Source organism: Bos taurus, chromosome 16 (assembly GCF_002263795.3).
Source record: "Bos taurus isolate L1 Dominette 01449 registration number 42190680 breed Hereford chromosome 16, ARS-UCD2.0, whole genome shotgun sequence".
NCBI classification, from domain to species: domain Eukaryota; kingdom Metazoa; phylum Chordata; class Mammalia; order Artiodactyla; family Bovidae; genus Bos; species Bos taurus.
In genome coordinates this window covers 29,004,703-29,032,573 of record NC_037343.1, presented here as the reverse complement: position 1 = coordinate 29,032,573, position 27,871 = coordinate 29,004,703, and the positions used below count along the sequence as shown (strand labels likewise).

The 27,871-nt window shown below is 40.3% G+C and overlaps 1 protein-coding gene across 1 annotated transcript; it reads left to right on the top strand.

The window, feature by feature from the left end:
* The first annotated feature begins 11,859 nt into the window (after positions 1 to 11,859).
* SDE2 (SDE2 telomere maintenance homolog) lies at positions 11,860 to 27,363 on the top strand. The gene is given in 7 exon segments (NM_001099065.2): positions 11,860 to 11,992; positions 17,423 to 17,540; positions 19,018 to 19,129; positions 19,459 to 19,628; positions 20,461 to 20,575; positions 23,465 to 23,969; positions 27,029 to 27,363. Coding segments are annotated over 7 exon segments (1,362 nt in total). The 5' UTR covers positions 11,860 to 11,872; the 3' UTR covers positions 27,251 to 27,363.
* Positions 27,364 to 27,871: the final 508 nt, after the last annotated feature.

The window sequence follows — 27,871 nt, the reverse complement described above, 5'->3', positions numbered from 1 at the left end:
ACAGCACAGTATATATCCAATATTACAACAATCACACAAAGGGATGTACCTTAGGGTGACAGGTTCAGCCCCAACATCTTTATCTGTATTCCATGAATATCCTAGGCATCCAGGATACTCCTTTTCATTGGGGTTTTCTTTTTATGTGGGTGTATGATGCAAACACACAAGCCTTTTTCAGATTCGTGCACATAATAAGAGAATATCATTATGAATTCATAACACAAACATTGACGGGCTGGAACCCAGATTTGTAAAAGGAAAGGCAAAGAAAAGGAATTTGGCAAGAAATCTATCAAAGATAAAGACACAACAGAAATGAGTCCCTGAGTTTCCCTGCTCAGCACTCAACAGTGATCTTGAGGCAGGAAAAAGATGCTCAAGACTGACCTGTTTCTTCCCCCACCATCAGTTCTCTTCTAGACGGTGGTTTCTCTGTGATTATTCTGTGAGCACGCCAGGTCACGGTAAACAAGCAGGGAACCAGCTATCCATTCTGCTTCCTTAGCATCTCCCACCTGTTCTCTCCTTTTTGCTGTCATACTGTCTGCAGGCCATCATTCCCTTTGACCTTGGCAACAGCCTAACATAGGACCTACTAGTAGGTCTTGATGCTCTGGAATCAGTGTCAGTAGGGAGACCTTCTCAATAAAGCGTGGCTCTTCTGATTGTTTATGCCTCTGATCTCTCTCCAGATTTATTTTTCTGAAATACAGATCTGATCATGTCGCTTCTGTTCAAAACTTGCTGTGGTCTCTCCTTCCTTGTAGACTGAGGTCTGGAAGTCACAGTCTGCTGTTAAGAACCCTATCAATCCCTCTAGACTTTCTCTTCTACAGTTTCTACCATTTTCCCCAGCCTCACGTGCTCTTGCCGTAACTCAGACTTCTTGCCCTCCCTGAACCCTGAGCTCTCCTCCTCTGTGCCTTTCTATCAAGTGTGTGTGTGTGTGTGTGCGTGCGTGCGTGCCTGTGTATTTATTTAATCAGCCTATACAAAGCATGGCCATTTAAAATCCCAAATCCTTTGCTTTTTTTCTATCTCTTGCCTGTATGCCTATAGGATGTAGTTTATGTCTGTCTGTTAGAATGCCAATTGTAGCATCTATTGGTCTGAAATGTTTTAAAGATGATTTTTCATTTATTATGGTTTTAGAGCCTCAGGAAAATAGGCATTCAACTCTTTTTTTTTTTTTTTTTTTTGTATCTCTCTGTCCAGTCTTTCCCGCACTTAGAAGGTAAGAAATGGCTGTTAAGTTGAATTGAACAATTCACTCACACTGCAGGTCTCTAAATCTCCAATATGAGCTACGATGATACAGAGGCTCCTCTTGACACAGTAAATTCCTTTGAGTTTATTGACTCTGCACGTGGGCATGAATAGGACAAGGAATGTCATTGTGTTCACTTATTACCTTATTCCCCAAGAGGCAGAAAAAGAACTTAGCTCACCAGCATTGGTCCTAACAACTTAGAAAAAAAAATATGGTGAGGCAGACTTTGATGGTGTGTGGAGAGAAAAAAAATATGTTTGTTTTTTATGAAAGAAAATGAACTTAGCTCCATAATACCCTGAGGAATTGCCTTTGTGTTCAGTGTTTTTGGTTGTTTATTTTGAATCCCCATACATTAATATACAAGAACTCATACAATTCAATAGCAAAAAAAAAAAAAAATCCTAAATAATCTGATTTGAAAATGGGCAAAGGATCTGAATAAACATTTTTTTCAAAGAAGATAAATGAATGGCCAGTAGGTACACAAGAAGGATTCATGACGCGATCATCAGGGAAATGCAAATCAAAACCACAATGAAATATCACCTCACACCTATTAGAATGACTGTAAACAAAAAGACAAGGGAAAATAATTGCGGTGAGGATGCGGTGAAAAAGGAAACTTTGTGCCTTGTTGTTTGGATTATAAACTTGTACAGCCATCATGGAAAACAGTACGGAAGTTCCTCAAAAAATTAAAAATAGAATGACCATATGATCCAGTACTTCTACTTCTGGGAGTATATCTGAAGGAAATGAAAATACCATGTTGAAGAGTAGCTGCACCCCATATTCATAGTGGCATTATACAATAGCAAAGACACAGGGACAACCTAGGTGTCCATCAGTGGATGGATAAAAAAGATGTAGTATATATACAATGGAATATTATTCAGCCATGAAAAAGAAGGAAATCCTGCCATTTGCAACAAAATGATTGGACCTTGAGAGCTAAGTAAAGTAAGTCAGAGAAATATAAATACTGTATGATCTCACTTATACGTAGAATTTTTTAAAAACTCAGAAAAAGAGATCAGATTTGTGGGCAGCAGAGGGGTGGGGTGGGGTGAATTAGATGAAGGTGGTCAACTGGTCAAATCTCGAGTTTAAGGTAGATAAGTACTAGGGAGGTAACGTATACAACATGATGAGTGGAGTTCTCACTGCTGTGTGGTACATTTGAAAGTTGTTAAGAGAGCAGATCCTTACTAAGAGTTCTCATCATAAGGGAAAAGAAAATTTTTTTGGTATCTATATGAGTTGATGGATGTTAATTAAACTTACTGTGGTAACTGTTTCACAATATATGTGCGACAAATCGTGCTTACACCTTAAACTTACGTAGTGCCATGTGCTAAATCATTTCAGTCGTGTCCAACTCTGGGTGACCCCACTGACTGCAGCCCACCAGGCTCCTCTGTCCACGGGATTCTCCAGGCAAGAATACTGGAATGGGTTGCCATGCTCTCCTCTGGGTGATTTTCCCCACATAGTGCTATAGGTCAATTATATCTTAATAAAACTGGATGGAGGGAGTTAGAAACCTCATAATTAACCATACTTCAGTCTCAGCCTTTTTAAATACTAATCATAGGGCATGCTAATAGGTGAATCTAGAAAAGAAGTTCCATAGTCAAATAAGTTTGTGAGATACTGGATTAAACAAAGACAACAGAATTTCTCAGGGCTTTTATCATGTTAATGAACTTTGAATCTCTAGGAGCCAGCATATGATATTCGACTGTTCTTAAATTTATTTGAAAATGGAATTCTTTTATAACAGTGCACTGTAGTAACCTAATATTTCATGGAACACATTTTGGGAAGCACTACTCTAATATTAATATCTGAAGACTGTATATGAGGATAAATATTTATTCATATATTTATTTATGGATGCATCTGGTCTTAGTTGTGGCACGCAGGCTCAGCAGTTGCCGCTCGAAGGCTTAGTTGTTCCATGGCGTGTGGGATCTTAGTTCCCTGAACAGAGATCAAATCCATGTCCCCCGCATTGGAAGGCAGATTCTTAACCACTGGACCACCAGGGAAGTCCCTGTATATGAGTTTTTGCATCTCCTATTACTCTTCTTATAAGGTTCAGAGGATTTCAACAGTGATTACAGAAGAAATATACATTTTATAACTTTTATGAATCCTTTATCTAACCCAGATAGATGGACTGTAGATTTTTTGTAAATATTCAGAGGAAAGCTCTCTAGTAATTTATGGAAAATGAGAGAATTTTTGTATCATTTCCAACCTTATCTTTTTATCCAGAATGGCACAGATTGTCTGTCTTTCAAGGCTCTGGGTAATTAAAAGAGAAGTTATGTTTTGAAATCAATGTCATATTATAGTAACAAGGAGGAAGTTGTTTATTTGTACACAAAGCAGTCTGTCTTACCCTCTATTTGAAATATGTTAGAATACAAAAGTTGTTTGGGAAGTGAGCCTAAACAGCCAAGATTTTGACTATGTTTGGAGCTTCCAGGAAACATGCCATTCTGGATAGCTGAGTTTTCTTAATTCCTAGTATTTAACTTATATTCTCATGAGTGTTAAAAATTCTACCTTTTTGGTAGATCTTTTCTAAAATGTGTATCATGCCACCTTGTCATCTTGACTACAGTACACTCCACATAAGGTTTTCACTCTGCTGTGACATAGGAAGATCTTGGTCAAAATCTTCCCTGGTGTTAGCTTTGTCTTTTTATTTCACTCTGGCCGGCAACTACTACTTCTCGGTTCTTGTCCCCACACCAGCCTCTTGTGGCCCCCATTCTTGTCTCCTTACTTTATAGAATTTGTTGTTGTTGATAAGTCACTAAGTCATGTCAGACTGTTTTGCAACCCCTATGGACTCTAACCCACCAGCCTCCCCTGTCCATGAGATTTCCTAGGCAAGAATACTGGAGTGGGTTGCCATTTCCTTCTCAGGGGATCTTCCTGACCCACGGATTGAACTCCAGTCTCCTGCTTTGGTAGGCAGATTCTTTAACATGAACCACCAGGGAAGCCCCTCATACAATTTATTTTATATTAACTTACTAATTTTCCATAGCAGACCATTACCCTTCTTAGAATCCTCTTTATTTTTTATAAGATGAAATTTCTTTTTTATTTTTAAATTTTATTATTTTTAATTTTGTCTGCACTGGGTCTTCACTGTGGTGCACAGGCTCTCTGGTTGTGGTGCAGGCTTAGTAGCCCCTTGGTATGTAGGATGTTAATTCCCTAACCAGGGATGGAACCCACATCCCCTGCTTTGGAAGGTGGATTCTTAACCACTGGACCACTGGCATTCCCTTAGAATCCTTTCTAAAACTAAGAGTCTAAGGTTCTACAAGAAAAATTTAGTCTTTAGCTGTATAGAGACTTTGGGGCTTATTTTATTTTTAAAAAGTGTGTTCTTAGGTAGGTGAGTTAGCCAGACAGCTGAGTTATTAAGGAAAATCTAGTTAATTTATTTAACTTAGAAGTTTAATTCAGTTGACCAATGACCCCTGCATTTTAATTAATGAGGTACAACACCTTTCATTCAAAAACTCTCAAAGGATTTCACCATATGAACTTTGACCACACCCTGTGGTACAAACCGGAGAAGGCAATGGCACCCCACTCCAGTACTCTTGCCTGGTAAATCCCATGGATGGAGGAGCCTGGAAGGCTGCAGTCCATGGGGTCGCTGAGGGTCAGACATGACTGAGCGACTTCACTTTCACTTTTCACTTTCATGCATTGGAGAAGGAAATGGCAACCCACTCCAGTGTTCTTGCCTGGAGAATCCCAGGGACGGGGGAGCCTGGTGGGCTGCCGTCTATGGGGTCGCACAGAATCGGACACAACTGAAGTGACTTAGCATATAGCATAGCATATGTGATACAAAGATGTGCTTTCCTGATGGCTCAGATGGTAAAGCATCTGCCCGCAGTGTAGGAGACCCAGGTTCAATCCCTGGGTTGGGAAGATGCCCTGGAGAAGGAAATGGCAACACAGTCCAGTACTCTTGCCTGGAAAATTCCATGGACTGAGGAGCCTGGTAGGCTACAGTCCATGGGGTCGCAAAGAGTCTGACATGACTGAGCGACTTCACTTTCACTTTGTGGTACAAAGATACATTCTAACAACAGTTGTTGGGTAGCTCTTCAGCCATTTAGAAGTAGATACACAAAGCAGTCAGATGCGTTTCCTGAGTTCACACAGCAAAACCTATGGGGAGTAAGAAATATCTGACCTTTTCTCAGTCCAGTTGTCAAATAACATTTCCTCTTCAGGTACAAAACAAAATAAAATTAGTGAAGTTTCTTTCTTTACTAAAGGTAACTAGTTAATGGATATGATGGTTACTGTTATGTGCCATCTTGACTGGGTCATGAGATGCCCAGACATTTGGTCAGAAGTTATTCTGGGTGTTTCTGGTTGAGATTAACATTTGAAACAGTTGACTGAGCAAAGCAGACTGCCCTCCCTTGGTATGGGTGGGCCCCATCCAATCAGTTGAAGGCCTGAATAGAGTAAAAAGCCTGACCCTCCTCTCAGTAAAGGAGGGCTCCTTTTACCTGGGCTGCCTTCAAATCAGAACATCAGCTTTGTCCTGCCTTTAGACTAGAACCAAAACCTTGGCTCACTTGCTGACCTTCAGTTGAGAACCACACCAGGCTCTCCTGGGTCTCCAGTTTGCCCACTCATCCTGCAGATCTTGTGACTTGTCAGCCTCCTTAATTGTATGAGGTATGAGCCAATTCTTAACAATAAGTCTCTCTCTCTCTTATATAGTTGCTCTCTGTCTTTCTCTCTCTCTCTATATTCTATTCATTTTGTTTCTCTGGAGAATCCTAACACAGTGGACATACACTAATGTCAATTAATTAAAGGAAAAAATACTTCTAAAGGCTTATCACTTCTCCAGCAGATGGAAAAGAAATGCAAAAAAGCAAAATGGCTGTCTGGGGAGGCCTTACAAATAGCTGTGAAAAGAAGAGAAGTGAAAAGCAAAGGAGAAAAGGAAAGATATAAACATCTGAATGCAGAGTTCCAAAGAATAGCAAGAAGAGATAAGAAAGCCTTCCTCAGGGATCAATGCAAAGAAATAGAGGAAAACAACAGAATGGGAAAGACTAGAGATCTCTTCAAGAAAATCAGAGATACCAAAGGAACATTTCATGCAAAGATGGGCTCGATAAAGGACAGAAATGGTATGGACCTAACAGAGGCATAAGATATTAAGAAGAGGTGGCAGGAATACACAGAAAAACTGTACAAAAAAGATCTTCACGACCCAGATAATCACAATGGTGTGATCACTGACCTAGAGCCAGACATCCTGGAATGTGAAGTCAAGTGGGCCTTAGAAAGCATCACTACGAACAAAGCTAGTGGAGGTGATGGAATTCCAGTTGAGCTCTTCCAAACCCTGAAAGATGCTGCTGTGAAAGTGCTGCACTCAATATGTCAGCAAATTTGCAAAACTCAGCAGTGGCCACAGGACTGGAAAAGGTCAGTTTTCATTCCAATCCCAAAGAAAGGCAATGCCAAAGAATGCTCAAACTACTGCACAATTGCACTCATCTCACATGCTAGTAAAGTCATGCTCCAAATTCTCCAAGCCAGGTTTCAGCAATATGTGAACCGTGAATTTCCTGATGTTCAAGCTGGTTTTAGAAAAGGCAGAGGAACCAGAGATCAAATTGCCAACATCCACTGGATCATGGAAAAAGCAAGAGAGTTCCAGAAAAACATCTATTTCTGCTTTATTGACTATGCCAAAGCCTTTGACTGTGTGGATCACAAACAACTGTGGAAAATTCTGAAAGAGATGGGAATACCAGACCACCTGATCTGCCTCTTGAGAAATTTGTATGCAGGTCAGGAAGCAACAGGTAGAACTGGACATGGAACAACAGGCTGGTTCCAAATAGGAAAAGGAGTACATCAAGGCTGTATATTGTCACCCTGTTTATTTAACTTATATGCAGAGTACATCATGAGAAACGCTGGACTGGAAGAAGCACAAGCTGGAATCAAGATTGCCGGGAGAAATATCAATAACTTCAGATATGCAGATAATACCACCCTTATGGCAGAAAGTGAAGAGGAACTCAAAAGCCTCTTGATGAAGGTGAAAGTGGAGAGTGAAAAAGTTGGCTTAAAGCTCAACATTCAGAAAACGAAGATCATGGCATCTGGTCCCATCACTTCATGGGAAATAGATGGGGAAACAGTGGAAACAGTGGCAGACTTTATTTTGGGGGGCTCCAAAATCACTGCAGATGGTGACTGCAGCCATGAAATTAAAAGACGCTTACTCCTTGGAAGGAAAGTTATGACCAACCTAGATAGCATATTCAAAAGCAGAGACATTACTTTGCCAACAAAGGTTCGTCTAGTCAAGGCTATGGTTTTTCCTGTGGTCATGTATGGATGTGAGAGTTGGACTGTGAAGAAGGCTGAGCGCCGAAGAATTGATGCTTTTGAACTGTGGTGTTGGAGAAGACTCTTGAGAGTCCCTTGGACTGCAAGGAGATCCAACCAGTCCATTCTGAAGGAGATCAGCCCTGGGATTTCTTTGGAAGGAATGATGCTAAAGCTGAAACTCCAGTACTTTGGCCACCTCATGTGAAGAGTTGACTCATTGGAAAAGACTCTGATGCTGGGAGGGATTGGGGGCAAGAGGAGAAGGGGACGACAGAGGATGAGATGGCTGGATGGCATCACTGACTGGATGGACGTGAGTCTGAGTGAAGTCCAGGAGTTGGTGATTGACAGGGAGGCCTGGCGTGCTGCGATTCATGGGGTCGCAAAGAGTTGGACACGACTGAGCGACTGATCTGATCTGAAAGGCTTGGCTATGCAAAATTCATAAAGGATTGCAGATTTCTGTTGACTAGAGAGAAATTAAATTTCAATGTTGAAAAAAATCCCAGTGCTGAGATACTAAATTTCTAGAAGATAGGTGCTGTGTAAGTTTTGCTTTATAGTTCTACTACTGTGAACAGCATGAAAGAAATTCAGCCTTTTTAATATAACAACAGTATTTGATGGTGATGTAAGAATGATGATACCAAATAAGCCTTGGGAAGCCACTGTTGGCATGATAATGCAAACAAGGTAATATCCAGGGCAATCAGGGGTGATAGAATTTACTGATCTAAGTCCACCCTGAGTGAAGATGTTTTCTTCTTGCTGATATTACAAAGAGCTAGGCTTCTACATTCAGCACTGACTGTGAGTCCAGCTTTTTATCTCTTCGCTGCATCTCTACCATATTCTCCTCTTCTGCCCTCTCCAGATCCTTCCCAGCATCAGAGCTAAACACAAACCTCTTCTACCTCTCAACTCCACCTCATCCTTGACGTGTCCTGTTTTCTTCTGTCCAATAAAGGAAGGAGGGTGGAGCTGTGCCTTCACTGGCAGCCAAACATCTTGGGTCCTTGTTTCAGGCTCCACCTCCCACATCAACCACCACCCAGTATGGACTACACAGCTCTTACCCAGAAGCTGTTTTTCCATCCTAGGAGCTGACCTCATTGTTTCTGGGGTTGGAGCCATCTACAAGGCGACACTTGCCAACTGGGGAGTTTATAGCAGTTTTGTGTTTGTGGCATGGGAAGAGTCGGCCTGTACCATTGTCTTTTTTTTTTTTTTTTTTTCTAATTTTATTTTATTTTTAAACTTTACATAATTGTGTTAGTTTTGCCAAATATCAAAATGAATCCTCCACAGGTATACATGTGTTCCCCATCCTGAATCATTGTCTTTTGTCTTAAGGACAGCATTAACAACCTCCATTCGTCTCCTCTGAGCATAAACATGGCTGAAAACACAGAAGGGCGATTTGCATGTCACACGTGGATGTAGTCTGTGAATTCACTAGCTCAGGAGCTTTGCTGTCATTTATGAAAATCGCCAGAGTGTACAGCTCTGCTTCCTGTTCTTACAGACCAGCATGATATTCTGGCTCGGTTGAGCCTCTGTCATGGGTTGCCACACAAGCATTGTCTGGTGCTGTCATTTCCTGGTAGTGAACAATTATTCCACATTGCCTCAGAATGCTCTCACAGTGTCCTTCTCGTGGTGGCTGAACCAGTCTTCAAAAAGCAAATGTATAGCTAGAGTCAATCGTTTGGAGAAGATGGGCAGAAACAAAGCCCGCGTGGCTTGTTGGAAAGAACACCAAATAGAGTTCTAAGAGCACAGCTACACACTCTTAATAGGAGAGGAACTGGCCCCCACCCACTCACCATTTAGTGTCATAACCCCCCATGTGTCTTCCTGTCTCTTTTCTCCCTACAATGAGGTTGGAAAGGTGGCAGCATTTGTTTCTATTTTTCCACAACCAGCCTGGCACATAACACCGTCTACTGGACGCCACCACACATTCAACCATCCAGCCAATCAGCTGTCTTTCTAGATGTTTTTTTCCACTGATGTGCACTGTCTTCTTGGCCATAGCCCTAACTTTGGGTACCTTAATTTTCTCATTATTTAAATGTATTCAGTAATTTAATCCAAGTTGAAGCTGTATCTGCAAGAGAGAAAGTGTTCTGTTAGTGCTGACGATGGTGGCACAGTGGTAAAAAATCCACCTGCAAGTGCAAGAGATACAGGACACGTGGCTTTAATTCCTGGGCCAGGAAGATCCCCTGGAGGAGGATTTAGCAACCCACTCCAGTATTCTTGCCTGGAAAATTCCATGGACAGAGGAGCCTGGTGGGCTAGAGTCCATGGGGTCACAAAGAGTCGGACATGACTGAGCACACACGCAGGCAGGCATGTTTCTTCAGACATGTATTGGGAATAATTAGGCTGTCTACCTCAATCCCTGGGTTGGGAAGATCCCCTGGAGAAGGAAATGGCAATCGACTCCAGGACTATTGCCTGGAAAACCCCATGGACAGAGGAGCCTGGTAGGCTACAGTCCATGGGGTCGCAAAGAGTTGGACAGGACTGAACAACTTCACTCACCTTAGTAATTCATCAAATATCCAACTAATATTTATTTAATGCCTACTTTGTGTGTGCCATGGTGCCGCATGCTAAGTGCTTATTGGGAAGATTTAACAACAGATTATATATTACTCAGGAGATTTGTCTTTGAAAAGTTAATAATAGTTATTGCATATTTTAAATGACAAATGCCTTTTCAATACTTTTTTTTTAATACTTGGGATTTTTAACAATAGGAATTTAAATGCAAGAAAGGGATAAAGAAGGAACAATTTAATTTAAACTGGAGGTTTTGGAAAGGCTAGATATAATGTTAGTAACAAACAATGTGGACTTCCCTTGTTAGAAGATAAATACTTGGTGAGACAGTTACTGACTCTGGGATCACCATGTCACCCACTTTGCAAAACACTGGTCTCTAGCACAGTATTTTTATTATTTTGTGTAATTTTTCTTTATCTCCTGACATTCCCATGGAGGCCCTTTCTCATTTTTCTATGAAAGTGAAATAAAGACAACGGAATCTGTAACTTCAGAAGTCTTGAAATTCTATTGTTCATACCACCAGTAAAAACGATTTCTGAATTCTTCGTTGCTTTCCCTTTAGCTGAATTTCATTTGCTAAAGATCTGAGACGCAGAGAATTTGATTCTGTGGACTGATACAATCGTGCTTAATAGGTACAGATATTTCCTAAGAACCCTCCTATCTCGTGGCTTTTAAATTGCTCAGGATTTTATAAATACCATAACCTCAGCATATTAAAACATTAAGGGATTTCTTCAGATTCCCAGAGCCTTAGACTATGCAAATATGTGCGAGTGTGTTTCCATAGTGCGGAATAAAAGTTATGGCAGGGTTTTTCAGAGCAGCATCACTATAAGCGTCGCTCCTGCCACTGCCTTTCACAAGGGCCCACTTGCTGTGAAATATTTTGAAAACCGAGCTGAAGTGAAGATAACGCAGAGCGCAAACAGGCGGAAATACGAATAAACTGAGCGTGGCTGGCAGAAACCGAGAGGTTGGCAGTTTCCGCAAAGGAAGAGAAGGCTTGGTAAACCTGGAGGAAAAACCCGCCCAGAGCTGTTGTTTAGAAACCTCCCCACCTCCGTTTCCCTTGCCCCTAGAGTCGGGGAGCTCCCCAGAGCAGAGGAAGCAGCCCCCCAAAACCGCTTCCGCGACTGCAGCTTCCCTTCTCAGGCCCCCAGGGAGCAGCGCCTTCTCAGGCCACGATTCCCTGTGACCCAAAAATAACTACACGGATAGAAGGGAAAGGTCTGAAGCTTGAGGCACAAGGAAGTACTCAGTTACCTTCTTATCGCTCATAGCCAGAACGCTGGAAACTTAACCCCGCGCCAGCCTTTTATAGAGAGTCCCTCGAGCCCCGCCCTAGCAACTTCTCTTAGCAACGCCTCGCCCTGGTGCTCTGCCTTCTTATCGGCCTCAGCCAGGCCCTTCCTGTTCCCCTCCCCCAGTCGGTTTTGCTCGGCTGCTTCAGGTCACGTGACTATCCCCAGGGGAGGGGCGGGGCGGGCAAAAATGTGAGGGGCGGGGCGCTGGGTGAGCGAGCTTACGTCATCAAGATACGCCGGGTGGGTGGTGGTTCTTAGCGCTCCTGGGAGTGCCGAGGTTCCGCGACTGGGTGAGATGGCGGAGACGGCGGCGCTGGTGTGGCTTCGGGGCCCTGGCTTCGGGTGCAAGGCGGTGTGGTGTGGTTCGGCCCCGTGCTCCATACGAGATTTTATCCGTCGACACTGCGAAGATCAGGTGAGGTTTGTGGTTCTTGGAAAGTAGAGGACAGAGGAGGTCAGGGGCAGGAATAGGTGTGGCGAGGGTGTGTCGGGGGGTCTATTCTTTGGGGTTTTCAGTTTTTGAGGTTGAGGGTTCCTCAGTTTCAAACTGATAGTGAGGGCTTCCGTCGCTTTTGTTTTGTGATGGTTTTGTCTCAGAGAAGGGAGAAAAACCCTTCCGCTCACTGGCGCTATAGTCCGGCCCTCAGTCTGGACTAACAGAATACCCTTTGGTATTATTCTCTTCATCCGTAAAGGAGGCATTTGGCCAAGATGATTTTTAAGGCTCACTTCCTTACGTTCACTCGACGGGTATGTGCATTTTTGTCCTTTGATAACACAGCCCTGTTAGATCCAACCTAAAGAAGTATGTCATATCCAAAGGATGATTGGGAACGAAATGGATTCTTCTGGTCACTGGTCGTGGCCAAGCATTCACATAGGCCCTGTCGAGAGCATGATTCTTAGGGCCTGTCATTTAGATTATTTCATTAATCATATGATGTTCTTATTTGTCCAGGCGTATTTTTCAAAAACTTATAAAGTTACACATGTGTGGTTTACTTAATTTTGACGTAAGCAAGCTTTTACCAACTAAATTACCTGTTATGTTATTTAAAGAATTAGATGCTCTCCTTGAATCTAATTTTAATTTTGACGTTTGACCTCTTACTCTGTTTTTCTTTATAAGTACACCTCCTCCGTGTTTCCCTTGACTTTCTCTGGTTGTTATTTATGAGCTTAACAGATGTTAACACTGCAGTCTAAACCACATCTCTACTTAGATTGGTTCCATGAAGAAGCAGTGTTTATTTGCAAATCATGTAGTTTTTCAGTTTCCCGTTTTCCTCCTATACTTCAGTCCAGTTTAACTGCTGTCAGAACTGACATCAGTTTGCCATCTGTTTGCCATCAGTTCCATCAGTTTGCCATCTGAATGGGGAAATATTTTCAAAAATAGTTGGATTTTAATATCTTTGGAAATAACTCTTATCTCATGAATACAGTTTTCAAACTCATTTACAGTTGATCCAAAGTGGGACCAGAAAAATTTAGACCTTAATTATGAGGAGTCTTGGAAAAAATTTAAAATAAGAAGAAATATGAATGAATGAATTCAGTCATATACTTAAGAAGCATGGCCATAATAACTATGAACAAAACCACAAAACTTATAAAAGGGCATTTGATGAGATACTGGAATAAATAAAAATAGCGCAGTTTCACACCTGTGCCTTTTAAGATAAAACTAATCTGACACACGATAAAGTTGGTGTTAGTTCTCCCTGAAGAAATGAAAAATCAGCCCAGCTGTTCATTAGGCTGGGATAACAGACATAGATAGAGCCAGCTGCAAAGTCAATAAGAAGAAAGTGTTTCTCCCAAGGACATGGTGCAGTGGTGAAATGTCAAAAATGATTTCCTTGAGTCTACTTCTTTTTCATTGTTTTTGAAACCTTACCTTGAAAATCATAGATTATAAGAGTAAACTGCTGTTTGAAGTTGTATCGGTAAGAAGCATCCCACTCTTGCCTTGAGGATCTTAAGTCTCTTTGATGTAGAGAAGCACTCTCAATTTCCAGGTGCAGAGCTTCAAATTAAGGGGTTTCTAGACACAACATTGCACATTTATCTTAACTTTGTAGTTTCCGAGGAAACAGGAGCCTGGATCTCCTTCACAGTCTAGACCTGGTATTGACCCTGATACACACAGCCCTGCTTTATTGTGAGCCTTTTAAAACATTGTTCCATTTAAATTTTACCTAAATTCCATCCTAGCCCCCAATCCTATAACTCTATGTTTTTATTTGTTGGTGAGACACCTCATGATTCCTCTGGTGTGCAGTCCCTCGCTTGTAGTGAGTCAAGAAATTTGATTTTGTTTTTCTCTAGTGCCCTTGGCTGATTGGCCCACGACACACATACTTTGTGTTCAAAATGCCTTATAAAGGTTAAAAACAGTTAAATTGATTCTAAATTTTCTTTTTTTTTTTCCTACTAGAAAGTTGACAAGAATCTTAAGTAGAAAAATGCAATTTTGGTAATCAGTTGTCTGATTAAATAAGCGGTTCTGTTCAGAAATAAAGTATGATGTATAATCTTTGTGCCTTCATATTAAAGTTTTTGAAGTTATTTAAGATTTTAGAAATACCATACTCATTGGATATACAAAATATTAAAAGAAACTAAAGTGGCTATTAATTTATAAACATTATATAGAAGGTATATTACTTGTCTCATTTAATTGTGCAGCTTTTTAAAGTAAACAGGATTTTATAGACAGGAATCATCCTTCATTCACATCATTGTATATGGCCTGAGTTCCCTTCCTCTCTCCTGGTACTATATTTGCCTGGGAAAATGCCGGACAGTCTAAATCCAGCTCTCCACCTATTTTGAGTGGCATCTAGGCAGTGACCCTGGTAGGGGAACTAATCAGTCTCATGACAAATTCACATACACCAGCCTTAGTGCTGCTTGGCAATTCTACTGTAATTGCATTTGGATTAGAGAAATCTGCTGGATTGCAGGACTGCTGAGAATATTGATCCCGCTAGCCCTTGGGCAGCTGGACAGAACCTGGGGGTGCCCAGAATCTCAACCCATCCTTGGTAACTTTACTCACTCCCCAGGGTGTCATCCAGATATTATTGGTGTTTACCGTGGTATGAAAAGGATTGAGAGGCACTGCTCAGTTCATCACTCTTTGACTCTCCTGGATTACTCTCGCACATCCTCTCTCTTTAAATCTCCAAGACTTATTCCATCTCAAGGACAAACTTTGTATTCAAGCAGTAAGAACAGAATTTTCCTCTCCTCACAGCAGTGCTCTGGTAGGTACCTGCTGTATATTCAGCCTTCTTGTGTATTACTGTGGATGAACTGTCTTTATTTTACAAGTAATGTGCAGTTCTCTTCTACTTTGTAGAGTAACCCCTCCTTCTCACCTACTGAAAGACTTACTTGGCATTAGTGCTTTCTCCCCTGTATTTTCCAGTGTTTTCCCTTTTTCCTGGATCATTCCTACCAGTGTGCAAACATGAGCCCACATCCCTTCCAGCTATTGCTTTATTTTCTCTGATTTTCTTGATTAAAAAAAATATGCTTGAGCATAAAGCTCTTCTCCTTTAGAACCCACTCTAGTTCAGCTTTTCTGTTCCCATCACTTCAACAGCTCTGTGTCATTCTGGTCAGTATCTTCTGTGTGGCCGTATCCAACGATCAGTTTTCAGTTTTCATCTTGCTTGGCCTGTCGGCCTCAGTTTGCACAGTTGACCATTCCCCCGCTTAATACACTTCTCTCACTTGTGCAGAGGACACCCTCAGTTCTCTTCCGTCTCGCTGGGCTCTCCTTTCCAGTCTCTCTTGCTGCTTCGTCCTCATCACCCTGAACTCTGAAGTTGGAGGGGCCCCTCCCTCATCCTAGTGGTTTCGTCCATACTCAGGGCTTTCAGTGCCATCAGTGTGCTGATAGCTTTCAAGTGTAAATCTTCAGCACAGACTTCTTCTCCAGACTCCAGACTTGTATAGCACCTGGTCTACTCGGCATCTCCATCTGCTTGTGTAATAAACATCTCACACTAAAATATCCGAAACGAGACTGATTTTCTCTTTCAAATTTCCTTTTCTCTCTTAATAGGTGGCAACTCTATTTTTCCACTTGTCAAACCAAATTTTTGGAATCTAGTTTCTCTGTTGAGCTCACTCCCTTCACTAGAGCGTTAGCATTTTCGTTCAGAGTGTCCTCAGAATCTCACATTTCTCTTTCACTCTGCCACTACTGCCCTGGTACACATAGAACTGTCTCACCTGGATTATCCCAATGATCTCTCTGCTTCTGTAGTCTTATTTTTACAGTTTAACAGTTTTACAGTTTAAGAGCATGACTCTGATCTCAGTTTGTTCAAAACTCTACAATAGTTTTATTCAGAGTACCATCCAGAATCCTTACAGTGGTTTTGAAGGCCTTATCACTCTCCTTTGTGTACTTCATTCCAGCCATGTCGGCTGTGTTGCTCTTCCTTGAGTGCTCTAAGCTCATCTCAGTTGCAGTCTTTGCATTTGCTGTTGCCTCTGGAATGCTGTTCCCCCAGACAACCATATGACTTATTCTCTCACTTTCTTAAATTCTCTGCTTTCTCTGACTGACCATATATATTAACTAGATTACCACCTCACCTATCCACATATCTTAATCCCCTTTACTCTGCATATCACCACTTGACATAATATATAATTTGTCAATTACATAATTATATCAAACATAATATATGTTTGTTCATTATTTGTCTTCCCCCACTAGAATATAAGCGTCATGAGCCAGGATTTGCATTCACTGTGGTATTCATGGTAGTATTCCAACACTTGAAAAGTACCATGCTTATAGTAGGCAGCTGAGTGAAGGAATGGGTCCCATTAAAATAGCTGTATGATGTGCCTCAGAATGCATGTTCATAGTTTCCACTTCAGGAAGATGCCAGAAATGCCTTTTTCCTTTATATTTGTATTTAGATCTCTTTATTCTTCATGTTGCAGATTTAATTGTCAGCCTCCTATATAACCTCCTATAAGTTCCATATAACTTTGGAGACTACTCCTCTGTTGTGTTATTTTATGGCATCAGAAACTTGTTTAGGGACTTCCTGGCAGTCCAGTGGTTAAGACTCTGAGCTTCCACTGCAGAGGGTATGGGTTTGATCTCTGATTGAGAGCCAAGATCCTACATGCCAAGTGTTGCGGCTTTAAAAAAAAAAAGAAACTTGTTTAGAAAACTTTACGGTATTTATATTTTCTTTACATCACTTGATCTGACATAGAGTGGGTTTGGGGGGAGGTATGTGGGCTTCTTCAGAGATTGGCTGGAACTCAGGAAGACGCTGGCAGAAGAGATTAGTTACCAACTGCCAGCTGATTCTAAAACCGTTAAAGCTTATGTAAGTGTATTAAAAACCATATTTTTGTCTCCTTCTCTCCCCTCTTCTTATCCCTATCTACACTTTTCAAGATGTCACTTTTAAATTTTGGGCCACAATGTTCAACTTGGTATTATTTTTAAAAGTCAGAGGAAATGGGACCGTCAGAGTTACTAGATCTGAGCCCCTGTAATCTTCCACCTTTACTCCTATTTCCTATTAGAGAATGAGAAAGAGCAGTTTTAATTTTCACCCAAGAGGCAGAAAGTTCTTTATATCATGATTAGGTAATATTAGGAAAAAGTTATACCTAGAATACATCATAAAAAATGACTTTTTTCTTTTAGTGGTTTTCATTTTTTTTCAATTCAGCAGATATTAACTTATCACATCTACTATCTCCTTGTAACTGAAATAATAAAAAATAAGCTAGGTCCCTTCCTGCAAAAAACTCGTCTCATAAACAGCATTGAAAGAACCCTCACTGTCTCCAGGTTGTTCCAGTGGAATGCTTCTTTGTGAAGTGCAATGGATCACTCGTTAACACCAGCGACACAGTGCAGCATGGAGCCGTTTACAGTCTGGAACCCAGACTTCGTGGTGGAAAAGGAGGTAGGACGTGAATGTTGACGGCTTAGTAGTAACATATCTGCATTCTGTGGCCAGATGTATTAAATTAACAAACTCCTTGATCTCTAGTGTACCAGCCTTGATTTGTCTTATGAAGTTCTTTGTTAATTTACCTAGTTTTGAATATTTTCTCTTTTATTCTTTTCGGGGAAGATACAGTATGATAAAATTCCCACCTTCTCCAGCCCAACCAGATCACTCTTTGGCACCCTAGGCTCTCAGTCTTTGGGGAGAATTAGATGAAAAGAGGTGACGGCTGTTCTGTCCAGTTTGCTGATGAGTGTTAGAACAATCAGATCTCCTTTTGCTATTCTCAGCATTTTGTCTGGTTATTCTAGTTCCATGGGAAGTCTGACGTCACTTTATGAAATACAACTGTTTACAGATTGAGGTAGATTAAGGTCCTGGTTGTAGTAACTCGTCTTAGAGAGAAAACAAACTAAAAGAGCAAAAACTGAATATGAACAGTTCTTGGTATTTCTCCTGATAGACTAACATATAATTCTTAGGCTTTCTCAAAATCTGGTGACTTGGTTTGGTTTTCAAAGAACTAACATCTCAGATTACAGTCATTCTGCTGTTTGAAATTCTATCAATATGAAGCTTGTTGTGTCAGCCAGTGACAGATTAAAATTGCTTTATTGCAAAATCTCATCATATAAATTGTAAAATTCTTAATTGTGGAATTTTGGGATTTCTGTCACGAGGTATAGCCCTCTAAAATATCCCAGTGGTGCAGGTACAGTATTGCAGAAGTATAAGAGAAAGTGTGACAACCACGAGATTGAATCACGTTTATCAATATTCTTACCTTTGCTACCTGGGTTAGAATCTTGACGTGCATTTCCTTTAAAACCAAAAAGAAATAGAGATCACCTTTACTCTTAAGATAATCTTATAATATAATAATACTCTTTTTGCAAGTTCGGCTTTTGTCCATCCTTGAATACTTAAAAAAATTTTATTTATTTATTTTAATTGGAGGCTAATTACTTTACAATATTGTGGTGGTTTTTGCCATGCATTGACATGAATCAGCCACGGGTATACATGTGTCCCCTGCTCCTGAACACCCGTCCTCCCCATCCCATCCCTCTGGGTTGTCCCAGTGCACTGGCTTTGAGTGCCCTCTTTCATGCATCGAACTTGGACTGGTCATCTATTTCATATATGCTAATATACATGTTTCAATACTATTCTCTCAAATCACCCCACCCTCGCCTTCTCCCACAGAGTCCAAAAGTCTGTTCCTTACATCTGTGTCTCTTTTGCTGTCTCGCATATAGAGTCATCATTACCATCTTTCTAAATGCCATATATATGTGTTAACATACTGTATTGGTGTTTTTCTTTCTGACTTACTTCACTGTATATAATAGGCTCCAGTTTCATCCACTTCATTAGAACTGACCATCCTTGAATACTTTTTAACCTGCTTTCTCCAAATACATTTGTTTAGGTTTTGGCTCAATGCTCCGAGCACTCGGTGCTCAGATTGAAAAGACAACCAATCGAGAGGCTTGCCGCGATCTCAGTGGAAGGAGATTACGAGATGTCAATCATGAAAAAGCGTAAGATGCCCCCCTGTTTTGTTTTTTAAAGAGACATAGTTTTCTGTCATTAGTGATGGCACATGAACCACACGTATCAGAAATGTGAACTTAAAATACTTATGCTCTAATTTGTTGTTACCAGACTTAACCTTTTTCATGATTGAATAATTATCTTTGGGTTTTAGTCAAGTCCATAGCAGTATGCTAGTAAGCATGGCTCGCCTTTCTGAGGGACTATCACAGTGTGAATAAGAGTACAATAATTTGTATAGGTGGGGTGTTATCTATATAAAAGTATGTGTGTATAACTTAGCCATTTAGTTACGTCTCCTCTTTCCCATCTCCAGAATGGCTGAATGGGTAAAACAACAAGCCGAGCGAGAAGCTGAAAAGGAGCAAAAGCGCCTGGAACGACTGCAGCGGAAGCTTGTAGAACCCAGGCACTGCTTCTCCAGCCCCGACTACCAGCAGCAATGCCATGAAATGGCCGAGCGCCTGGAGGATTCCGTCCTCAAAGGTGAGGAGGAGGGTTCCTTAGTGCCATCCTCAGGCATCCTGGAAGCCAGCTCTTCCACACCAAGGGCAGTTCTTGACCCTTCTTAGGTTACAGACTTATGAGAATCTGATGAAGCTATGAAATTTCTTCACTCAGTAATGAACACAGTATGCCTTACTACACGGAGGGGAAAACCCACATATCCACACAGCATTTGACATAGTTGATCCCTGAGCTCTGGGGGCTCATGGGCCCCAGGTAGGAATGCTTTTTGTGCTTCCTGGGAATAAGCTAAGTCTTCAGGAGGTACTAAGACTCCCACATATTTGCTTTCAGTTTTAGGTCCCCTTTTAATTAAATGGTTTTTAATGGGAATGATTATTCTTAGCTTTTATGTTTTAGCATCAAAAGCATTATGCTAGGACTATTGTGCATTCAGCTGGATAAGGGGAAGTCTTTTCCATCAAAAGGGAGAAGCTGAAAAGGAGCAAAAGGGGGAAAGATAGTTGTATGCAAATATGGGGATGCATAAGGGGGTGAATTGTTAGGTTTGTGGAGTGTTAGGAATGGATCTGTAAGCTTCAAAGTTACAAATTGAAAAAAAAAAAAAAACAAAACAAAGTTACAAATTGGACATTGTGGTTTAAAAATCTGGTTCAAGAGCCAAAATGGTTATTTTAAATCTGTAAATTTAAGATTAGTCTCATTTTAACTGGATTAGATTTTGGTATGCTAAGAAATTTAAATCTAGAACTTTAGGTTGCAGCTCTTTTTGCAATCCAGATTATTTATAAATTCTTTAATTAAACTTGGTCCTGATAGTAGAAACTGAGTTGTTAAAATTTGTGGCTAGGCATGCAGGCTGCCTCTAGCAAGATGGTATCGGCAGAAATCGGTGAGAGTCGGAAACGGCCAAACAAATCAAAAACAGACGGAGGAGCCAGTGCAGGGAAAAGGAAATGCTTTTGGTAAGTATGTTCATTTTCATTCCAAATAGATCTTTGTGGACTGAAGAAAAATATTTTTTTCTTTCTGTTTATCCCTCTAGAATATCTTGTTCTGAAACTTACCTTCTATATGTCTTCCTTGTCTTATCTGGTATAAACACACTTTTAAGTAAAGTCTAATGGAAGCTCAGAAATTTTCCAGAGTGTTTCAGATCAGGTTTCAGTGATTCTCACATTATACACATTAGTAATGGTTTCTGCCATAAGTGCCCTTAATAGAATCTAAGGGATAGTTTGTTTGCCTTCAGTGAAAAATCACACACAAAATAGCTTTATACTTGAGTTATTAGTAGATGTTGAAAGAGGTACTTTTCAAAGTTCCAGGGGGAAGCCATGGCTTTAGTTTCCAAGTTGTTCTGTTTTCTCTGGTTTTTCATAGTCATCATTGAGGTCTTTGGTCACCTTTCCAGACCTCTCTACATCATTTTGCGCTTGTGGGTGAAAAGCACAGCGGTACTTTTTCTTACCCCTTTTACTCTTAGTTCCTCCTCCCTTCCCAGCTGGTCTTCTGGTTACCGGCTTAATTCTCTTGGGCCAAGTTCTAGATGATGATAAGTTGAGTTGGATCTTGGCTTGTTTGTTGGCTTCCCCTTTGGGGATAGAAAGGTAATTGTTAACTAAGTACTACTTAACTCAGTCCAGCATAGACTTTTTTGTGTTCTTTCTGAAATGGAAATTAAATGTTTCTGAGAGAAAATGTAGTGGTATTTCCTGTGGGTCTCTTTTTTTTAAGCCAGTTTTATTGATATATAATTTATATACAGTAAAATTCACCCTTTTTGAACAGTTCTTCAAGTTTTGAAAAGTTTATAATACATAATTATGTAAGCATCACCAAAATCAAGCTGTAGAATGTTTTTGTCAGTCTCAGAAGTTCCCTTGTGTCCTTTTGCAGTTAATTTTCCTCCCCCCACCTCTACCCCTGTCAACCACTGATCACTAGCCTGATGTTTGTTCCTATGGTTTCTTTTTTTCTAGAATGTCATATAGCTTTTTGTGTCTCTTTCTGTTTTTTTTTTTTTTTTAATGCTTCTAAGAGCATTTGTTATCAGATCTAAACTATTAAACTATTAGCAAGGAGATATGTTTCCACTGAATTACTTAACAGTGCATTCCTATAATACAGCCAAGAGATGCACACACGACAATCAGTTCAGTTCAGTCGCTCAGTCGTGTCCGACTCTTTGTAACCCCATGGGCTGCAGCACACCAGGTTTCCTTGTCGATCACCAACTCCTGGAGCCTACTCAAACTCATATCCATCGAATCGGTGATGCCATTCCACCATCTCATCCTCTGTCGTCCCCTTCTCCTCCTGCCTTCAACCTTTCCCAGCCTCAGGGTCTTTTCAGATGAGTCATTTCTTCCCATCAGGTGGCTAAAGTATTAGAGTTTCAGCTTTAGCATCAGTCCTTCCAATGAATATTCAGGACTGATTTCCTTTAGGATGGACTGGTTGGAGCTCCTTGTAGTCCAAGGGACTGTCAAGAGTCTTCTCCAACACCACAGTTCAAAAGCATTAGTTCTTTGGTGCTCAGCTTTCTTTATAGTCCGACTCTCACATCCATACCTGACTACTGGAAAAACCATAGCTTTGACTAGATGGACCTTTGTTGGCAAAGTAATGTCTCTGCTTTTGAATATGCTGTCTAGGTTGGTCATAACTTTAATTCCAAGGAGTGTCTTTTAATTTCATGGCTGCAATCACCATTTGCAGTGATTTTGGAGCCCCCAAAAATAAAGTCTGACACTGTTTCCACTGTTTCCCCATCTATTTCCCACGAAGTGATGGGACCAGATGCCATGATCTTCATTTTCTGAATGTTGAGTTTTAAGCCAACTTTTTCACTCTCCTCTTTCACCTTCATCAAGAGGCTTTTTAGTTCTTCTTCGCTTTCTGCCATAAGGGTGGTGTCATCTGCATATCTGAGGTTATTGATATTTCTCCTGACAATCTTGATTCCGGCTTGTGCTTCTTCCAGCCCAGCGTTTCTCATGATGTACTCAGCATATAAGTTAAATAAGCAGGGTGACAATATACGGCCTTGACGTACTCCTTTTCCTATTTGGAAGCAGTCTGTTGTTCCATGTCCTCTAAACATAGGTACCTTACAAAAATGCACGTACAGACCCATGGTTATAACTTAAAACTGTCTTCTAGATAATGGAGATATTAGCCAAGAGCCCTTCCTCTCACCCTGACTCTTACTCCTGTCTTCAGCATTTCAGTGACGAAGTAGCAGATTACATTTAGTTCTAAGAGGTGGATTAACATACACAGTCCCAGAAGACACAGCCCTTCATTGTTATAGGAAGGGCTGGGCCTTCTTTTTTTCACTTAGCATAATGCTTTTGAGACCAGTAGGTGGTGTTGTATGTATCGATAGTTCATTCCTTTCTACTGCCAAGTGTTGTTGCCTGGTATGGCTGTACCACAACCTGTTTATCCATTCTTTAGTTGTTAGGCATTTGGGTAGTTTCCAGTTTGGGGCAGTTATGAGTAAAACTGGGTTTTCTTTTAACTGTTCACTTTTTTATCTAATTTCCAACAGTTAAAGTTCATACAGTATTAGGAAAAAGGCTTTAAGCAAAATCAATTAAAGAGAGTCACGTATTTTAAAGAGTGATCCTTAGTATCTTTGGAATTGTTCTCAGTCTCACTGAAATTTTTTTTTGCTTCTGTTTATACCTTTGGGATATCTTGTTCTGAAACTTACCTACTCTCCATCTCAAATAGCAGATATCCTTATTCAGAGTCTGTTTCCTGGACTAACCGCAGCTCTCTCTTTTTATTTTTTTTTTAAGTTGAAGCTGTAAATGGCATTAAATCTTTCTATTACTTTCTGATAGGATGGGCATGGAAGGACTAGGGACCACAGAGGGGTCCAGCTCTGAGAACTCTGACAACGACAGTGAAGAAGCACCTGGTACTTCTGGAATGAGCTTTCATGTTTCTCAAAATGGCTGTGATGGTGTTGACATGGCAGCTGAAATTCCGAGTAGTTCTCAGCAGGCAAGAGTATTGAATACAGACTGTAGATCACCAGAAAAACTACAGAGCCCTTTGACTGACTCTGGGAACAGTATTTCAGAAGACTTGCATGCTGAGCTGGGGGAGACACCTACCCAGGAGTACATGGAGAGGAAGAGGGCTGTAGAAACAGAGAACACCCGGGAGAAAAAGGAGGCGGAGGGTAGAGAGCCCTTAGAAAAGGAAGCAGCTGGAGGTGGGCAGAATACGGAGCAGGAAACAAAAGAAACGACTGATGGGGAGAGAGCTGCCAAGGGAGCACCTGGAGAAGATAGGGAAAACATTGCTGTTGCCAGGCTGGCGGCCAGCCAGTCAGGAAACACGGTAAGTAAATTTTAGGAGTCGATGTCTAAAGCCAAGTCAGTTTTTTTCCTTAAACCTTTTATTTTGTATTGGGGTATCTCGATTAACAGTTTTTGATAAATTCAGGAAGTAACAAAGGGACTCAACCATACATATACATGTATGCATTCCCCCCCAACCCCTCTCTCATCCAGGCTGCCACATAACACTGAGCAGAGTTCCATGTTAAAGCCAAGTCAATTTAATCTCTGCAGTAGGTCATTAAAAAGAAAACATGTGCTTTTCCCCATCAGCTGCTTAGTGGAAGGGCTTGTTTAATAATCAGAAGTCGATGATAGTGAAGCTTGTTCTGTCTCCCCCCCACCCTATCCCCCAAAAGAAAAATCCTTGGATTTTTTTGTTTTTAAGCGGTGGAATTGGTATTACTTTGCCACTAGGTGGTATCCTTGGTTCTATATTTCATCAATTCTAGGATGCACATTTTTCACATTTTAGTATCTCTGAGTTTGGATATATATCACATTACAGTTTGCTTGATATGATTTATTCTTTCTTAATAATACAGGCAGTAGTAAGGCATATTATGATAGATGTCACTTTTAGATTTGATGAAATGTACCCATTTTCCTATCACTACATTTCTTGTTAGTTTTTCTTTCTCAAGTGAGTTACTGTTTGAACACAGTTGTCAGTTGGATGTGAACACCTTTCCTGCAGAAGAGGAGCAGTTCCTTTTAAATTTATCATTAAATCTTAAGCCCTACACTCAGATTTTTAAAAACTCATTTTCATTATGCGTGCTTTCCCTTAAATAGTTATTTGCTATCTTCAGTGGACTGACTTCAGCAAAAATCTTTAACGTTTATTTTTCAGTCTAATGATTTTCTTTTTAGGACAGATGAAACCTGACTTGGCTTCCTTTGATAAACACAAAGCTTACCATTATTTATTTAAAGCATCTTCCCTACTTCCAGGAAATAAGCAGAAATGCATATATTGCTCTTTAAAGGGGAGATAGTGAAATTTTTTGAGCTAAGGGCTTTAAATTGACCCTCACACCATCTCTGGAGTTATAACAATGTTCAGCTTTTACATAACTCATATATGCTAGGAGTTTATCCTGAGCAAAGTCTTAGAAAAATGAAAAAGGAAAATAGAATAAAACCTGATTTGACTTTTAATCTTTGAGCTTTTAACTGTGGAAATTTTGTTCTTGATGTAATTGTAGCTGTTGTATTCATAATAACTGTGCAGCCATGTGTGATTCTCCAGAGACACATGGTGGGTTAGGATTTGGCCATATATAAAGAAGTCAAGATGCACTCTAGAAATCTAACAAAATAACATTAAAAAAACAGATCAACTAGAAAGATAAAGAATCTATCTGTAGAGTTGTTCAATATTTTTTTTATTTTATTATTATTTTTAATTTTATGTTTTAACTTTACAATATTGTATTGGTTTTGCCATATATCAACATGGATCCGCCACAGGTATACACGTGTTCCCCATCCCGAACCCTCCTCCCTCCCCCAATATTTTTTTAAAAACAACTTAACTTTGAGAGAATTATCCTTTGAATATGCCGACAAAGGTCTGTCTAGTCAAAGCTGTGGTTTTTCCAGTAGTCATGTATGGATGTGAGAGTTGGACCATAAAGAAAGCTGAGCACCGAAGAATTGATGCTTTTGAACTATGGTGTTGGAGAAGGCTCTTGAGAATTCCCTGGACTGCAAGGAGATCCAACCAGTCAATCCTAAAGGAAATCAGTCCTGAATATTCACTGGAAGGACTGATGCTGAAGCTGAAGCTCCAATACTTTGGCCACCTGATGCGAAGAACTGACTCATTTGAAAAGACCCCGATGCTGGGAAAGATTGAAGGCGGGAGAAGGGGACGACAGAGGATGAGATGGTTGGATGGCATCACCGATTTGATGGATATGAGTTTGAGCAAGCTCTGGGAGTTGGTGATGGACAGGGAAGCCTGGCATGCTGCAGTCCATTGGGTTGCAAAGAGTCAGACACGACTGAGCGACTGAACTGAACTGAATATGTTTTTTAAAAAACTAAAAAAAAAAACCAACTCCTAGGTGAGGGACTTCCCTCGTGGTCCAGTGGTTAAGAATCCCCCTTCCAATGCAGCGGACGTGGGTTCAGTCCCTGGTTGGGGAACTAAGAACCCACATGCCTGGGGGCAGCTAAGCCCTTGGCACCACAACTGGAGAAAGCTGATGGGCTGCAACAAAGACCCAGTGCAGCAAAAAAAAAAAAAACAAAAACCCAAAAAACCCTAGATGAACACTTTCATTCCTGGCAGAGCATCCGTCATTAGAAGTATTTAATTTTGTGTAAGTCTGTAAAGTTACTTTGTTGATAGAACATTTACAGGTCTTGAACAGCATTTAAATTTGTCAAGTGAGAACTTTGACAATCATGATTATTTGATTAGAAAGCTTAAGATTATGGGGTTAGGGAACTTCCCCTGGTGGTTCAGTGGCTAAGACTCCATGTTCCCAGGACAGGGGCCTGGATTCCATCCCTGGTCAGGGAACTAGATCCCTCATGCCACAATGATGAAGGTTCCATGTGTGACAACTAAGACTTGATACAGCCAAATAAATATTTTTTAAAAAGATGATGGGGTTAATATCAGTAGAGTCATAGGCATAGGATTCTCACTAAAATGAACCTTTATAGGATGCTGCTTTTTTCTCCACTCATAGTGCAAAGGGTAGGCGAGGTAGGTGAAGTAGGTTTTGCTGTTTGAATTTTTACTAGATAAGTCAAAAAAGAAAAGTTATGTTCATACATATTAAGATTTATCTGTTTTGGAATCTTACCACTTAGGTTGTTTCTGAATACCTGTTTCTAAGTATATAGATTAAAAATTAATGTTTACTTGAATTGAGAACATGTATAGAATAACATGATTATTAGGATTCAATAGTAAGATATGGCATATTAAATAAAAATTTCTTGAAAAATAGGATGTCAATGACAGTTGAAGAAAGTTTTAATTAGAGACAAAGGAATGGACGACTTACTTAAAATTTCTGTCTTTTTTTTTCTTTTTCTCAGGATATCAGTCAGGAAACTTTAGATTTACTGGCAATCAGTTCTGTTGCAGAAATGGAGTTGCTGGGCTTGGAGAAGCTCAAGTGTGAACTCATGGCCCGGGGACTGAAGTGTGGGGGCACTCTCCAGGAGCGGGCAGCGAGGCTCTTCTCTGTCAGAGGACTGGCAAAGGAGCAGATAGATCCAGCTTTATTTGCCAAACCTTCAAAAGGGAAGAAGAAGTGAATTTCATCAGAGCTGATTTTCTGTTTCTTTATAGTCTAGTGCTTATAACCTGTATAATGTTGACTCTTGAACGTTATTCCTTTTGCTATTAAAGGTGAGTTTTTAATAATACAGTTCTAACTATCCTCTTTTTCATTATTAGATTTATGGAATTAATTTGTGAAACCATCTGAGCCTGAAGATTTTTTTTGTGGGAAACTTATAGCTCGTTTCTTTAATAAATATAGGGCTATTCAGAGTTTGGGTTTCATTTTGTGTCTTTTAGATAAGTTGTACTTTCAAAGATTTGTGGACATAAGATTATTCATAATATAGTCTTTTCTATCCTTTAATATCTGTAGGAGCTGTAGTGGTAATTTCTTTTTCATTCTCATACTGGTAATTTCTGTTTTTCTTGATCAGTCTAGGTAGAAGTTTATTGTTTGTTGATCTGTTCTCAAAGAACCACTTTTTGGCTTTGTTGCTTTTTCTTAATTGTTTTTAATTTCACTGATTTCTACTCTTTATCCTTTCTTCTAGTTTGCTTGGGTTTACTTTGCTCTTTTTTGTTTTTCTTCTTAAGGTATGTGCCCAGTCACTGACTAGACTTCGTCTAGTATAAATATTTAAAGCTGTGAGTTT